Source organism: Pristiophorus japonicus, chromosome 15, assembly GCF_044704955.1.
Source record: "Pristiophorus japonicus isolate sPriJap1 chromosome 15, sPriJap1.hap1, whole genome shotgun sequence".
NCBI lineage: Eukaryota > Metazoa > Chordata > Chondrichthyes > Pristiophoridae > Pristiophorus > Pristiophorus japonicus.
The window spans coordinates 149,032,369-149,049,704 of record NC_091991.1 but is presented as its reverse complement, the minus strand read 5'-3'; the positions used below and the strand labels follow the sequence as shown (position 1 = coordinate 149,049,704).

At 43.5% G+C, this 17,336-nt stretch overlaps 1 protein-coding gene across 6 annotated transcripts in view; it reads right to left on the bottom strand.

Moving 5' to 3' along the window:
- LOC139281116 (acyl-coenzyme A synthetase ACSM3, mitochondrial-like) overlaps nucleotides 1-17,336 on the bottom strand; it is a 79,762-nt gene that overhangs the window by 49,510 nt on the left and 12,916 nt on the right. For 5 of the 6 annotated variants that reach the window (XM_070901081.1, XM_070901077.1, XM_070901078.1 and 2 more), the window contains 3 exons: nucleotides 9,844-10,143; nucleotides 8,316-8,526; nucleotides 1,961-2,168 (listed from right to left, as the gene is read on the bottom strand). In XM_070901081.1, the coding sequence (XP_070757182.1) occupies nucleotides 1,961-2,168; nucleotides 8,316-8,526; nucleotides 9,844-10,101 (677 nt within the window). In that variant the 5' untranslated portion in view covers nucleotides 10,102-10,143. Of the gene's footprint in view, nucleotides 1-1,960; nucleotides 2,169-8,315; nucleotides 8,527-9,843; nucleotides 10,144-12,641; nucleotides 12,744-17,336 lie in introns of those variants that run through there. The other variant, XM_070901082.1, reaches the window with a different exon arrangement.

Genomic DNA, 17,336 nt, shown 5'->3' with positions numbered 1-17,336 from the left:
AGGAGTAAATGGGTACTTTTCAGAATGGCAGGCAGTGACTAGTGGGGTACCGCAAGATTCTGTGCTGAGGCCCCAGCTGTTTACATTGTACATTAATGATTTAGACGAGGGGATTAAATGTAGTATCTCCAAATTTGCGGATGACACTAAGTTGGGTGGCAGTATGAGCTGCGAGGAGGATGCTATGAGGCTGCAGAGTGACTTGGATAGGTTAGGCGAGTGGACAAATGCATGGCAGATGAAGTATAATGTGGATAAATGTGAGGTTATCCACTTTGGTGATAAAAACAGAGAGACAGACTATTATCTGAATGGTGACAGATTAGGAAAAGGGGAGGTGCAACGAGACCTGGGTGTCATAGTACATCAGTCATTGAAGGTTGGCATGCAGGTACAGCAGGCGGTTAAGAAAGCAAATGGCATGTTGGACTTCATAGCGAGGGGATTTGAGTACAGGGGCAGGGAGGTGTTACTATAGTTGTACAGGGCCTTGGTGAGGCCACACCTGGAGTATTGTGTACAGTTTTGGTCTCCTAACTTGAGGAAGGACATTCTTGCTATTGAGGGAGTGCAGCAAAGGTTCACCAGACTGATACCCGGGATGGCGGAACTGACATATCAAGAAAGACTGGATCAACTGGGTTTGTATTCACTGGAGTTCAGACGAATGAGAGGTGATCTCATTGTAACGTTTAAAATTCTGACGGGTTTAGACAGGTTAGATGCAGGAAGAATGTTCCCAATGTTGGGGAAGTCCAGAACCAGGGGTCACAGTCTAAGAATAAGGGGTAAGCCATTTAGGACCGAGATGAGGAGAAACATCTTCACCCAGAGAGTGGTGAACCTGTGGAATTCTCTACCACAGAAAGTTGTTGAGGCCAATTCACTAAATATATTTAAAAAAGGAGTTAGATGTAGTCCTTACTACTAGGAGGATCAAGGGGTATGGCGAGAAAGCAGGAATGGGGTACTGAAGTTGCATGTTCAGCCATGAACTCATTGAATGGCGGTGCAGGCTCGAAGGGCCGAATGGCCTACTCCTGCACCTATTTTCTATGTTTCTATTAGATTCCATAAATATGTATGTAAATGTGAGCCCCTGAATATATATAACAAAGTGAAAGATGTATGAAGGGATGCTGAAACATATTCCTGAACATGTCAGAATGTACACAGTAATTTTGTGATATGCTTGAATTATATTAATGTAATGCACTTGACTATCTTTCTGTTGAAACTACAAGACAACTGGTTCTATAAAGTTTAGTTCTGTATTGCAAAACAACGTACTTCAAATCTAAATGCTTTCAGGTACCGAACACTGTTACGTAGTCCTATGCATATCGATACCAAAGGCTGTTCCTCTAATACCTTTAAGAACTCGAGCTAAATTACAGAAATTCCTTTATGGCATAATTTGCAGACTGTTGCATTTAAAGTGTAGTTATTGATTTATTTAAATTCTCAAGGAGTAAAATACAAAGGGATATTTAAAGGAAAACTATTTTCAGTTGTATTTTCCTGCTGGTGCCTGTACATTGAGACACACAAGAGGCATGTTCAGTATATATAAGCAGATTTCCATACAATAAGGGTGTAATTAATATTTGAAATAACAGAAAATAATGAAAATGTGACATTAATCTTATTGAAAGACTCCGGTGACAACCTAAACTGTGAAAACAAGCATAGCCCATTTTCAGCATTTCTTGTTGCCGAAAGCAGGTATCACGATGGATTAAGAATTTCCCAGCACATCACTGTACTCATTCATTAAAGTTATGTGACTCATTACTAATGGTGATGCATGCCTTTTTGCAATTCTTTGTGTCAAATTGATTGACTTAACTTACTTAAAATGTCTTTAACATCCAAACATTTATTTGAAGTGCATTTATTTTGAGATTATGAAGCACAACTTGTTTCAAAATGGCTCCATGTAAATACAGCGATTACTAACCGGAAAAGCTCCTGGAAGTTGATCCATCCCGCTCTATGTTTATGTGATATAATCACCTTTGCTTTGAGAGAAGGGCACTTCGATGCCACTGACTCTACAGCATCTACCAGGCTGTCATTGGTAATGATGCATTTTGCTTTGGAGGCCTGCAGCCTGTGGAAAATGTCTGTGGTTGTCAACTGGCTTGAGCCAGGGATCAGCACAGTACCTAGTCAGAGCACAAACAAAAAGATCAATGCCTAAATATTTGCAGAGATTTTATTACTAAAAGTAATTGGAACTAATTTATCAGTTCCGATTTAAAATGTTTTAAAGAAAGAAACCTGACCATGTATTAATCATCAAGCAAAATACTGCGAATGCTGGAAATTAAAAAACTAAACAGAAGATGCTGGAAATACTCAGCGGGCCAGTGTCTGTGGATAGAGAAACATCGTTAACCTTTCAGGTCTGTAGCCTTTCGTCAGAACTGGAAAACGCTACAGTTATAACAGGTTTTAAGCAAGTACAACGAAAGGGGGAAGGGAGGAAAGAACCAAAGGTAAGGTCTGTGATAGGGTGGAAGACAGGAGTGATTTAATTAACAGCAGAATTATTACCAGCACCTGCGGTTCAAAATATGGGAGCAGTAGTTACTATTTGAAATTGTTGAATTCGATGTTGAGTCCGGAAGGCAGTAAAGTGCCAAATTAAATGATGAGGTGCTGTTCCTCGAGCTTCTGTTGAATTTCATTGGAACAGTGTAGGAGGCCAAGGATAGAGAGGTCAGAGTGGGAGTATTACTGTACCTAAATCTCACTTTTAGAGTGGAAGCAAGTCTTCCTCGATTTTGAGGGACTGCCTATGATGATGTTACTGTAGAATCCGTTCCTCCCCTCGAATGGTAAAAATTGGACTATTAAATATAAAAATCTAGAACTGCATTACAGCCTGCAAAAAGAGCTGGGCAGGAAAGGATTAATTCATACATTACAGCCAAACCATCAGACATCATGAGAGACAATGATACAGGATATCTGCCAGACAATGGCAGCCAAAGAGAGACATTCATCATCAGAGCACCAGAAGAGAGACATTCACATCTTCAACAGTTTTCTGCCTGAAAAGATAGAGGAACATTCACATATTCATTTACCTTAAGGGGTTAAATTGTTTAAAAAACGTACCTTGGACAGTGGCACCAGAAAGGCTGGTATCAGGGTAGGCCTAGACAATGGACCGGACCCTGAGCCATTTGAATATGAATGCTATTAGAAACCCACAATTAAGTCACCTTGGGAAGGTTACTTTGTAAAGGACCTTATCCTACAGACAGGCGGTGGCCAAAGTAATCATGGACAATGACTCTAAATGAGAGACAATTAGCCATCAAGAGTTCACATTTGATGCTGCCATCATGTTAAATCTGTTCCAAGATTGCAAGTTGGTTTTTTGGTATAAAGAAGACCCATTTTCAAAGGCAAAACACAGCAGTAGAGGAAGCAATACAGGAACAACTATAGAAGCCAGCCAGTCTTTGGGACACAAACTGCAACCAAGAAAAGGGCCTACAGTCAACCTCAGAAGACAGCTGAGGAATTGGTGATTGTATGTTTGTTCCAGCCAAATCATGGAAGGGTTTTGTGTTTGGGTCTGGGTAAATTTATGTGTAACAGTCAAATTGCGAACGGTTTAACTGTGTCAAGTGGTGCCAATGTAAATGACCTTTTCGTGGGGGCTTGTATTCTGGGTTTGTTAGTCCCACATAGATCATAGTGATTTATAAAGGAAGGTAGTTGTGTGTGTATTTTCACTAATCTCGTGTGTTGGACCTTGTCAAAAGCCTTTTGAAAGTCCAAATACACCACATCCACTGGTTCTCCCTTATCCACTCTACTAGTTACATCCTCAAAAAACTCTAGAAGATTTGTCAAGCATGATTTCCCTTTCATAAATCCATGCTGACTTGAACCGATCCTGTCACTGCTTTCCAAATGCGCTGCTATTACATCTTTAATAATTGATTCCAACATTTTCCCCACCACCGATGTCAGGCTGACCGGTCTATAATTCCCTGTTTTCTCTCTCCCTCCTTTTTTAAAAAGTGGGGTTACATTAGCTACCCTCCAATCCATAGGAACTGAACCAGAGTCCATGGAATGTTGAAAAATGACCACCAATGCATCTACTATTTCTAGGGCCACTTCCTTAAGTACTCTGGGATGCAGACTATCAGGCCCTGGGGATTTATCGGCCTTCAGTCCCTTCAATTTCCCTAACACCATTTCCTGACAAATAAGGATTTCCCTCAGTTCCCCCTTCTCGCTAGACCCTCGTTCCCCTAGTATTTTCAGGAGGTTATTCGTGTCTTCCTTAGTGAAGACAGAACCAAAGTATTTGTTCAATTGGTCTGCCATTTCCTTGTTCCCCATTATGAATTCCCTGATTCTGACTGCAAGGGACCTACATTAGTCTTCACTAATCTTTTTCTCTTCACATATCTGTAGAAGCTTTTGCAGTCAGTTTTTATGTTCCCTGCAAGCTTACTCTCATACTCTATTTTCTCCCTCCTAATTAAACCCTTAGTCCTCCTCTGTTGAATTCTAAATTTCTCCCAGTCCTCATGTTTGCTGCTTTTTCTGGCCAATTTATATGCCTCTTCCTTGGCTTTAACACTTTCCCTAATTTCCCTTGTTAGCCAAGGCCGAGCCACCTTCCCTTCTTTATTCTTACACCACACAGGGATGTACAATTGCTGAAGTTCACCCATGTGATCTTTAAATGTCTGCCATTGCCTATCCACCGTCAACCCTTTAAGTATCATTCTCCAGTCTATCCTAGCCAATTCACGTTTCATACCATCGAATTTCCTTTCTTTACGTTCAGGACCCTAGTCTCTGAATTAACTGTGTCACTCTCCATATTAGTGAAGAATTCTACCATATTATAGTCACTCTTCCCCAAGGGGCCCCACATGACCAGATTGCTAATTAATCCTCTCTCGTTACACAAGACCCAGTCTAGGATGGCCTGCTCTCTAGTTGGTTCCTCGACATATTGGTCTAGAAAACCATCCTTTATACACTCCAGGAAATCCTCCTCCACCATATTGCTACCAGTTTGGTTAGCCCAATCAATATGCAGATTAAAGTCAACCATGATAACTGCTGTACCCTTATTGCACGCGTCCCTAATATCCTACTTGATGCCCAACCTCCCTACTAGTGTTTGGTGGTCTGTACACAACTCCCGCTTACGTTTTCTGCCATTCGGTGTTTCACAGCTCTACCCATATAGATTCCACATCATCCACGTTAATGTCCTTTCTTACTATTGTGTTAATCTCCTCTTTAACCAGTAATGCTACCCCACCTTCTATTCCTTCCTGTCTGTCCTTCCTAAATATTGAATACCCCTGGATGTTGAGTTCCCAGCCTTGGTTACCTTGGAACCATGTCTCCGTAATCCTAATTAAATCATATCCATTAACAGCTATCTGCTGTTAATTTATCCACCTTATTACGAATGCTCCTCGCATTGAGACTCAGAGTCTTCAGGCTTGTTTTTTTAACACTCTTTGTCCTTTTAGAATTATGTTGTAATGTGGCCCTTTTTGATTTTTGTGCTTGATTTCTCTGCCCTCCACTCTTGCTTTTCTCCTTCCTACCTTTTGCTTCGGTCCCCTTTTTACTTCCCTCTGTCTCCCTTCATAGATTCCCATCCCCCTGCCTTTTTAGTTTAAACCCTCCTCAACAGCACTAGCAAACACACCACCTAAGACATCGGTTCCGATCCTGCCCAGGTGCAGACCGTCCGGTTTGTATTGGTCCCACTTCCCCCAGAACCGGTTCCAATGTCCCAGGAATTTGAATCCCTCCCCCTCGCACCATTCATCAAGCCATGTATTCATCTGAGCTAGCCTGCAATTCCTACTCTGACTAACACGTGACATTGGTAGCAATCCTGAGATTACTACCTTTGAGGTCCTGCATTTTACTTTAATTCCTAGCTCCCTAAATTCAGCTTGTAGGACCTCATCCCATTTTTTTTACATATATCGTTGGTACCTATATGTACCACGACAGCTGGCTGTTCACCCTCCCCCTCCGCTTCGAGACATCCTTGACCCTTGCACCAGGGAGGCAACATACCATGCTGGAGTCTTGTTTGCGACCGCAGAAACGCCTATCTATTCCCCTTACAATAGAATCCCCTATCACTAGAGCTCTCCCACTCTTTTTCCTGCTCTCCTGTGTAGCAGAGTCACCCATGGTGCCATGGACTTGGCTGCTGCTGCCTTCCCCTGATGAGTCATCTCCCCCAACAGTACCCAAGATGGTGTATCTGTTTTGGAGGGAGATGACCGCAGAGGACCCCTGCACTACCTTCCTTCCACTGCTCTGCCTGATGGTCACCCATTCCCTATCTGGCTGTGTAGCCTTTACCTGTGGTGTGACCAACTCACTAAATGTGCTATTCACGACATCCTCAGCATCGCGGATGCTCCAGAGTGAGTCCATGCACAGCTCCAGTGCTGCGATGCGGTCTGTCAGGAGCTGCAGTTGGACACACTTCCTGCACATGTAGTGGACAGGGACACTGGAAGTGTCCCTGATTTCCCACATAGCACAGGAGAAGCATGAAACGGGTCTGGGCTCTCCTGCCATGGCTGAACCCTTAAATTAGCCTAATTGATAACAACACCAAAGGTTTCCTACTGTTCAGAAAAGAAAAAGATTAAATACTCACCAATCCACCAGCCAATCACTTACCCTCTTGGCTGTGATGTCACAGTTCGATTTATTTTTACCTTCTGCCCCTGCAACTATCTCCGACTACTGGGCCCCCTTTTATGGGCCTCGTTGCTCCTGACCTCCTCTGCTCCTCCAACTCCCGCTCTTTTAAACTGCCCGTTCCTCCGACTCTACGATACTCATCAGAAGTGAATTCCTCGCCGACCTCCGGCCCTCCTGCTCCTCGGACTCCTGGCCTCCCGAACTCTCGGGCCTCCTGAACTCTCCGGCCCCCGAACCCTCCATCCCCCTGAACCCTCCGACCCCCCCGAACTCTCGGGGCCTCCCGAACTCTCAATCTAACAAAGACTGATCGAGTCATGTCATCAGTTGTCAGTGGTAGTGGTAGTTAATTTTTTGTTATTTTGTGGGTGAAAAATTGTTCCCACTGGTTTTTTCAAATTGATACTTCTTTCCCACCGGCTTGAAGTGTTTGCACTTATTGAAATGCATAAATCCAGGGCTGTAGAAATGAAACATTTTCCTAGGTATTCTACTCTGCCAATATCAAACAATGTCATGTTAGATTCAGAGTACTGTGCCACAATATGCGTTAAACTCCACCTCAGAGGATCATTCACCACTGTACCAGCTGTATTTTTCATGCCCCATACCAGCCATCTTAATAAAAGCTTCTTTGCGAGTCTGCTAATTTAGTGCTAGCTATTGTCAGCACTGATAAGAAGTGAAAATCAACGGACTCCATTCTGTCATTATACTAGTTGTTGGTTAGGCCGCATCTGCAGTACCGTGTCCAGTTTTGGTCCCCTCACTTGTTGGCCTTCAGAATAGAGCTATGAGAATGATTCCTAGCTTAAAGAACCTTATTACTCAGATAGGCTTAAAAAAAACTGGGTCTATTTACTCTTGAGGGGCATAGACTTAGAAGCACAGATGCTGCCTGACCTGCTGAGTAATTCCAGCATTTCTGTTTATATAATGTATTATAGACTTAGAAATGACCTGATTGAGGTTTATAAAATAATTAAAGGTGCGGATTGCATGCCTATTGGATAGATTGTTCCAATTTGACAGATTGGGGAGGACCAGACTACGTAAAAGTTTTAAATACAAAAAGTAGGAATAGACTAGATGTTAGGCATTTTCTCTTTTCCCAGAGAGTTGTGAGTCTGTGGAGCCAGTGCAGGACTGATCATCATGGATGGTATTTCTAAATCTGGAGCAATTTGTTTATTCCATAATTATTTTACATATGATGTGGCTTTAGGTTATATTGATAGGTTCCAGTTCACAGTTGATTTGCTGGTGAGAAAGAGGTTCCAAATCAGTACTAGTATCAATCACTGTAGCAACGTAGCAGACTATTGCTACGGATATTAATTCAGCTCCATCATACTGGGCTCAGTATCTTCTCCATCCCATTTTCCCAATAATTGCACAGCTTAAACACAAATTATTTCAAATCGGCCAAGTAAGAGAAATTTATATGTTGATCAGAATTCTTTGCAAGCATTTGATGTTTAAATGGGTTGCTTTGCGCTAATCTCTTAAAAGCAGAAGAGGCAAAACTGTCTTTTATTAAACATCCAACTCAATAGCCATGTAGAGGGCAACACCTTTACCTGTTCTCATGCATGCCACATTCAAAAGCCACCATTCTGGGATCCTGGGCAGGAGAACAATAACTCGATCTTTTAATTGTAGATCACAAGCTTCTGACAGGATGTTGGCCACCTTCTTGGAGTAGACTCCAAGGTCCTGGAAGCTCCAGTTCACCTCTTGCCCACTTTCACTCAACCACCACAAAGCAGGGTTTGAACCTCTGCTTCCAGCCTGTGGAAGTACCAGAGGAAATATTAATCAGAAGTAAAATCTCAAGTCTATCTGATTGTCACCAAACCTCAAAACTTTTCCATATTCCATAGAAAACATCATATTTGAATGAATAAGACTTAGCAAAAACATATTCAGAATGTTCATCCTTTAAATAAACCTACCGTACCTTCGAAGTATTGGCACCACAACAATCACGCCACAAATTTTGGGCTGGGATATACTGTCTGTGATGTGCTTTATTTCTTATACTTACAAAAATTTTCAAATAAATTTAAATGAATATTTCTGTAGTTTTTTTAAAAAACTTCTGAAGATCTGTCAAATGATGAAAATTACTTTGTTTCCTCTGCTAGTTCTCAATATCATATATTAATGCATTTATCATTTTAGAGTGGCTATAATTGGCAAGAGCCATGGGGCTAGAGATTGGCCTCCTTTGTGCCTCCAAAGGACGATAACGAGGCGCTACCGACTTTGCGACTGGGCGCAGCGAGAGCACTGATGCCTGCAAAATTCCCGTCGAGGTTTGCGGCGGCAGTCACCGTCAGCACTGCGATCTCCGGCGCCCGAGCATGAGTCATCATCATGCTGCGCATCGCCCCAGTAACACCCCGGACTCGAACTTCGGTTCTGTTACCTGCAGAATCACTGGGCTTCAACACTGGCAGCTGCAGGTGGCGTTGTTAGGGAGGCCGGCCGCTTGGGGGGGGGGGGGGGGGGCGGATTTAAAGGTAAGGCCACTTGTGTCAATAAAAATTGTTTTTGAATCCCTTAGGTAAATTTTTTGCCATTTTCTTCAGCCGCGATGGATCAGTCCTGCATTGTGCTAGAGTGCTTGGGGCTGATCATCGCAGATCGCGGCTACTGTCAGTGACGAGGGGCATCAATTCCATGCAGAGCCTGCAGCATTGACCCTTTCCTTTAAGGGAGGGAAGGTTTCCTTGTACTGCTACCACCCCTCTTGCTGGCTTTAGCACTCCAAGGGAAGTGGGAGCACTTGATTTAGCACTCCGCTTCCTTCCTGGAGCGTTAAACCGGAAGTTGGCATCAGAATCACTCATGTAGCGCTTGGCAATACTTCTGCGTTACTGCAAGAGTTATCGCCCCAAACAGGGCGCTATGCAAATTCTCTCCCTTAGCATTTGAAACTTTAAAAAAAATCTCACTTTTTCTACCTAGAGTGCATAAACTGCACCAACCATTCAGTCTAATTGAAACATTTTGACCATTCAAGTTTTAGACCAGGCATCACAGAAACTGTTTCTTGCACCTAAAAATGAACTGTGTCTATCATACAGGAGGATTATAAAATACCTTTTCCATTTCACTCCACTTATCGAGGACATCACTTGCAAAATTGAAATATTCTGGCACTTGCGGTTTGTACTTCTGTTTAATGGATTCATAGTCTGTGAAATTCTGAGGGTTACAAGTTTTATTATTTGAGAAGAATATCCTGTATTGTGTCTTCAATATCCCCAAAGCTCTTCGACTGCAATCAGCCAAGCAAGATGAATTGACGCTCCTTACTTGTAGCTTCAGCATGCCAAATGGAATCATTAGGGCATTCATTTTGTACCATGCAGAATATGACAGCCAATGTAAACAGCGAAACTAGAAAGACAAACATTCAACAATAATAATTGTTTGTATAAGAACTGAAATGTTTGAACAGAAATATTTACAGGGCACTTTAATCATGAAATCAAGATGGTTTAATGATTTGCAGCACTGCGCTGCACACTTGATGACTCAGATTCAAAATCAAGTCTTGACTGGCATTCGTGCCTTGGTTCAAACTTCTTTATCTCAGCCAAGTGATGAGGTGCAGCACTGAGTGCAGCAAAGATGGGGAAGGGAATACTAGAGTCTAATTTCAGCATTTCAAGAAAAACACAGACACATACGCTAATCATCCTGTTTGAGTACCCTATGATTATGAACTTGGCAGTTTTCAGAAAATAACAATAAAAAATATGCATGTATGACTAAACTTTGTGCAGTTTCAAAAGACTTCTGCATAAGAAGTTAGCACGCATTCGGAAGGGGGGGTGAGGTTTTGGGGTGGAGCCCTATGGGATTAAATAACCAGTATATGTTGTCATATGCTTTGTCATAACCAAGACTGCAAACCTGAGACTACCGTTACCTGCAGCTGAACGCAAATGAATACATTCAAAAATGGAATTTAACAATTCAGTCAGTACACTGATTAAGGACTTTGTAACTGGAGGCACTCCTTCATCCGTGAAAAACATTCCAGTCCTCCTTATACAGGCTAAACAAAGGAAGCTGACATGAGCAGTATTAATTTCACTAGACCAGAGTGCTATTTCGTTAAGTTTTCTACTACCTGAGCTGGGATGTTTTCACCAGGAGTTTAGGTAGCAAATTTAAAATTGTACTTGCCTCTTCCAAATGTTATGCCCCATTTGCCTTCCTGGCCATTGGTGCAAACATTTCTAGGGGCAGGGTCTACTAGATGAGATCAAAGACGAAGTATTCTGTTGCGAGTGGCTCAACTCTTGACTCCCTAAAGCATCTCCATCAAGGCACAATTCAGATACGTGATGGAATATTCTTCATTTACATGGATGGGTGCAGCTGAACAACACTCAAGAAGCTCAACACCATCCAGACAAAGCAGGTCACTTGATCGGCACCTAATCCATTGGTCTAAACAGCCACCCCTTCCACCATCAGTGTATCATGGCTGCAGTATCTACAATCTACACTATCAAGGGCAGCAGGAGCATGAGAACACCACCACCTCCAAGTTCCCCTCCTAATTACACACCATTCTAACTTGGACATATATCGCGTTACTTCAACGACACTCTTGTCAAAATCCTGCAGCTCCCTACGTACCTTGTGGGAGCACTTTTACGACACAGGCTGCAGCAGTTGAAGAAAGCAGACAACCATCACCTTCTCAGGGCAATAAATGCCAACCTTGCCAGTGACGCCTACATTCTGAGATTGAATTTAAAAAATCCTATCAACTGATAACCTGCCTCCAGCATCCCCCTCTGTCCATTTGTTACATCTCCATTTTATTGATATTATGTGCTATGGTTAGTGCTCCACTAAACTCCTTTCTTGTTCCTCCACTGTTGCTCCAGATACACTATCCTTTCTCTTCCTTCCATTCTAACTTTGTTTGTAGCTCTGCACAATTGGCAGGCCTTCAAAATACAAGCTTGGTGTCACCGAACCACATCTTCTTTACTGGTGTTATCTTTTCTTCTACTCTTTTCAACATAGTTTGTGTTTCAACCCTTCACCTTGGTTTCTCAATTTTAAAAAGATTGTTCCTTTAATGGACCTAATATGTGTTTTATGGTATTCAGATTGAGTGCCAGTGGTGGTGGTGAGGGGGCAGGGGTGGGGTGTGGGGTGAGGTGGGGGAGAAACATCACAGCCAAGCCTGTTCTGTTTCAGAACACACAACATAATCATGTTACTTTTGTTGAATCTGATTTAAGCATGATTTGTGTAACATCACCATGAAGAATCAATGCATAGTTTTGCCTTCCAAGAAAACATATTCCATGTGGACAGAGCCCCGTTAAGTGCTACACTGTCACTGTTAAATTATTTAATAAAAATGGAACTTCATTTTTATAGATGTCTCCTTATAATGTCATTCTCTGGTCTGTGAGAAATGTAATTATAATCAGTAGAGGTGTTTCAAGGATGTATATAAATCCCTCACATTGAACAAAAGTCCCTCAATTTTTAAATATAATGCTGTCTTATCTGAAATTATAAAAATAAAAAGGCATTTAATTCAAGCTCTCCAATCAAGTACCAACTAAATGGACATGATTGTCCAACATGCAGCCCTTGGGCCACATGCTGCTCCCATGTCTTGGTAACCCAAGCCGTCGAAACCAAGCAACTCGGTATTTTTGCATTTATAGTCATCGTTTGTCCTGTTTGAATTTTGCTGACTGAGAAATTTGGAAAGAGCTGTTTTAGCATTGTTGCCTCATTGATTAAATCTTAATCAGACCCCCAAAATCTATTATCAGCAGTTTGAGATAAATGCAAATTAATTAAACTATTCATGTAAACTTTATATGAGGCCCTTGAGGTTCCATGGTATTCACCTATATGGCCAACAAAGACAAAACCTTAGGTACCCCGTATCAGGGAGGCATCGTCAAAAAAGGATCCAACCAGCCAGTCTTGCTGCAACAAAAGAATTTACCAATCTGCAATTGAAGTGCAAAGTCAATCCACCAATAAAGAAACACGAAAAGCACAAGAGAACCACTTTAGCAACAAAATATTCCAGGAAAAATTCTAAAGAAAATTTTGTTGCGTGTGGCATGTTTATTTCAATGCTCTGTCCCTTTACATCTTCTGCACATGCACGATATTTCATATAGAAAAGCTTATGAGCAGCCTGCACAGTACCTTCCAGATCACTGCAAGGCCTTGCATGCATGCAGCTTAGAAGGAGCTTTGGTGTTGAGCCATTTTTGCCAATCATTGTGTTAAGCTCCTTTTTACATCTGTCTTTGGGGAGAAATTCGGCATGTTAGCATCTCCCTCTAGCACCTGGGGGGGGGGGGGGGCAATAACAGGACACTAATGGGTTTGCAGCGGGGCGCGGCAAATCCAACACCACACGCGAAATTCCCCCGGGAAGTAGCGCTAGCATGAACATTTAGCACATAGGCCTTTAGCAGCTGACAGACCGTGACATCAATGCATTTGAAGCACCCCATTAACGGCCCAGATGCAAAATTTACCGTTGCCCCCTGCCTTAGCGCCTGGCATGAACAACATGATGGATTCGGATGGCCACTGTTAAGGACCCGATTTTCCCCATGACTTGCTCCAATTTTTTTGGAGTAAGTTGTTTTTTCTGGCGTAAGTTAAAAAATGCGATTTTCCCCAACAATGTTTGCTCCAGACTAAGTCACTTAGGTCAGATTTTTTTCTTCAATTTTTTTTCAAAAGGGGGCGTTTCCATACACTTACTCCACTTTTGACCATTTATGTCATTTTGGCCAGCTAAGGGTTACTCCAAATCCACTTAGGTCAGCGTATGTGGCCAGCTCTGAAAAATCTTGCAGGCAGTTAACAAATCGGCGCAGATAGGACCTGCACCAAGCATCAAGCAAACATTCAATATAAAAGTTCAAATAACTACATAAAAATAGGGTAAACAATTGAACAACAATTAAAAAATTGTATTAAATCCCACTTGTGGTTGAAATCGGCCAGGGAAGACAGCGGGCCAGGTCGGGAGGAGGGGAGAGAGAGGAAAGGCTACAAAGTGTTTCACAACGTGCTGCTCGAAATCAAAGTCCTCCAGGTTGAGCAGGAAGATGATCTCACACACTGGGCACTTTTGGCTGTCAATGCTCTCCTCTCCGGTGTCCTGTGAATTCTCCTTGCCATCCTGGCTCTGCACCGTCAATATTCCGTTGAGCCCGTGCCGGCTCTCTGCAAGAGCACTTCAGCTAGTCCCGCTCCCCTGCCCTTGTCAAAAGGGCCACAGCCCATCTGCCACTAAAACTCACATGCCCCTTCATCACCTCCAGATTCCATTACTCCAATGTGATCCTTCGATATCAGTGTGTGCGGCAGGCATGCTTCGGCCTCTCCCACACAGCCTCGGGCTGCGATGAGCTTCTGCACATGCACGCACACTCTAGCGCACATGTGCAGAGGTGCCGGCAGCGTTTGCTGCTCAGGACTGTAGCTTCCCCCCCACCCCCCCCAAACCCCACGAGAAACGCCACGCCAGGATCCGGGACACACAGCAGAGCGGCCAGAATGGGGGCACTTTTTTTGGCGCCGTTTCCAGCGCACAAAGTCGCCGCATTTACGGTAAGTGTGCCAAAAAAACTGCTTGGGGAAAATCTAGCCCGAGAGGTATTTAAAGAGGTCAAGATCCGGTTTCATTTTAGTTGCCAATCAATGCTGCGAAACATAGCGAAACAACCATTTTCAGTGAATTAAACATTTCTTACTTTCAGGAATCTTCTGCCTGCTTAAGATTTGTCACGTTAATTCTGCTGAGATTTCAAAGTCCTGCACTTGTATACGTTAATGGGGGCTGTACTGGCACTCAACCTCACCCTCCAGCATCAGTATCAGAGGCAGCGGAGGCAGATAGAAAGATTGGAAAAAGTGGACAGGGAGAGGAGGGGCCAACAAGGCTCTCAACAGAAGACCTCACCCTCCCAGGGTATTCCGGGAGCACTTTTCCTACATAAATTTAACTGAGGAGCAGTGTCTTAGAAGACACCGCTTCAGCATATCTAACACATCACGGTTCGCCGTCCATTTCTGCATCCGCAAGGTCACAAAGGCTCTTTACAGAAGGAGAAGGGCCTACATTTCCTTCCCCATCACCAGAGAGAAGCATCTGGAGTGTGCATGTGGCTTTGCCAGGATACTGGGCTTCTCCATGGTGCAGGGCGCCATTGACTGCACCCACGCAGCTTTGCGGGTACTGCATAACAATCCTGAGGTGTTCCGTAACTGCAAAGGCTCCCACTCACTTAATGTGCAGTTGGTGTGTGAACACACATGCCGAATCCTCACCGTCAATGCCCGCTTTCCTGGCAGCAGCCACAATGCATTCATCCTGCTCCAGACAGCAAGCTCATCGCTGGCTGTTCGGAGACAAGGGCTATCTGCTCTCCACCTGACCCATGACTCCCCTCTGCAATCCCAACACTCCCGCCCAGCATTCATACAATGAGAACCATGCTGCCACTAGGAACATCATTGGGCAGACCATTGGAGTGCTCAAGCAACGGTTCCACTGCTTTGATCACTCAGGAGGAGTCCTCCAGTACTCGGCTGAGCGGGTGTCCCTATTCGTCGTGTTGCACAACTTGGCCATCATGACGCGCAGCCATTGCCACCAGGCTTAGCTCCACCACCTCAGGATGAGGAGGAGGACATGGAGGAGGAGGAGGAGCAGCAGCAACAGCAGCGACGGAGGAGGCAGTCACTCAATCAGTATTCTGCAAGGGCGGTCCACGACTGCCTCACCAGACTTCACTTCCAATGAATTCCAGACCATTTCCCAGTTGCTCTGCACGTCCCCATCAGCACATCAATTTCCCCTTCCATACCACAGCCCCAATTGTTCGACTGCCCCCACCAATGCCTCCAATGCTATATCATTGAAATGACAAGCTTTCTCTCTTACAGTTGGATTACCAGCAGCCATAGCAAAAAGTTCTTGCAGTTTCTCTCCGGTCTCCTTCCAATGCAGGACTGGTGAAAATGAGCAGATGCAGCTTGATATAACCTCCCCTTTAAGAACTGAAATGAGCCAGTGTGAAGTATTGAAGGATGATTGCTGAACGCAAGTCTCCTGAAATTGGGTAGCGCTCTGGCGTTAGCACCCCTGCAGTGCCCCACTGAGGTCATTAGCGCTTGATTTACCGCCTCTTTCCTTCCTGGGGGGGACTAATGCCCAATTTGGAAGAAGTTAAGATTCCTTTATGCCTGGTGCTAAAAGTTCAATATTTTAAAAGTTAACGCCACAAACGGGTCACTACTGAATTTCTCCCCACTGTTTATACACACAAACGGTTTCCATTGTACTTCTGACAGCACAGTGAGAGCAGGTTTGAGGAAATTCCCTTAAGGTATTTGCATAAAACATCTAATAAGTTCTGGAAAACCTTCAAACTATCATAACTAGCGTGATATTGCCACAAACATGGTTACAGATACCAATTTAAAATCACACCAGTGAAGTTAAAGATTAAAAAAAGATGATCCAGGCACCACAGGCAGATTTCAGTTCAGCCCAGTCCTGAAATTAGCCTGCAGTTAAACCATTTTCAGTACCAGTATTCTGTTCCATTAATGTCAAACTAAACAGACTCTCCCAGGTTCATATTTCCTTTGTACCGATGTGGTCTAAGATCCCACCTTCTCTCAGAATTGTAAAACATATTTGCATTTGCTATTAAACTTCTGAAGATTAAAGTTTTGTTAATCAGACTTACTCTCGGATTGAAGTGGAATGACACAGGCACGTCACCCAAGTTGAAATCTTCAACACCTTTCCGAATGTTTCACTGCACTACCAACAGCAGTGAAATCATTGCCGATCATATGATCAACCTAGTCTACTAGGGATAGGCTGATTCGTTAAGGGAGGGTTTCAACTATTTTGGCAGGGGGATGGGCACCAGGATGCAGATTAGAAATGAGAAACAAAGTGCACAAAGGATTGGGAGAAACAGATAGCACTAGAGTAAGAAATAGTAAGGTATTAAGTGGGGTCAGACTAAGAGAGAATTCAAGAAGGTATAATATAGATTTACAGTGCATGCATGTGAATGCATGAAGGGTGGTAAATAAGGTTGGTGAACTGCAGGCACAAATAGCCACATAGGAATATGATGTTGTGGTGAGCAGATCTGGATGAGCAGAAATTTTCTCCAATTCAATATTAGGAAGACCAAAGTCATTGTTTTCGGTCCCTGCCACAAACTCCGTTCCCTAGCCACTGGTTCCATCCCTCTCCCCAACTTCTGTCTGAGGCTGAACCAGACTGTTTGCAACCTTTGTATCATATTTGACTCTGAAATTAGCATTTGATTACATATCTGCAGCATAATTAAGACCCCCCAATTCCACCTCTGTAACATCGCCCGTCTCCGCCCTTGCCTCAGCTCATCTGCTGCTGAAGCCCTCATCTAAGTCTGTTACCTGTAGAGTTGACTGTTCCAACACACTCCTAGCTGGCCTCCCACATTCTAACCTACTGTAAACTAGAGGTGATCCAAAACTTGGCTGCCCACGGCCTAACTCGC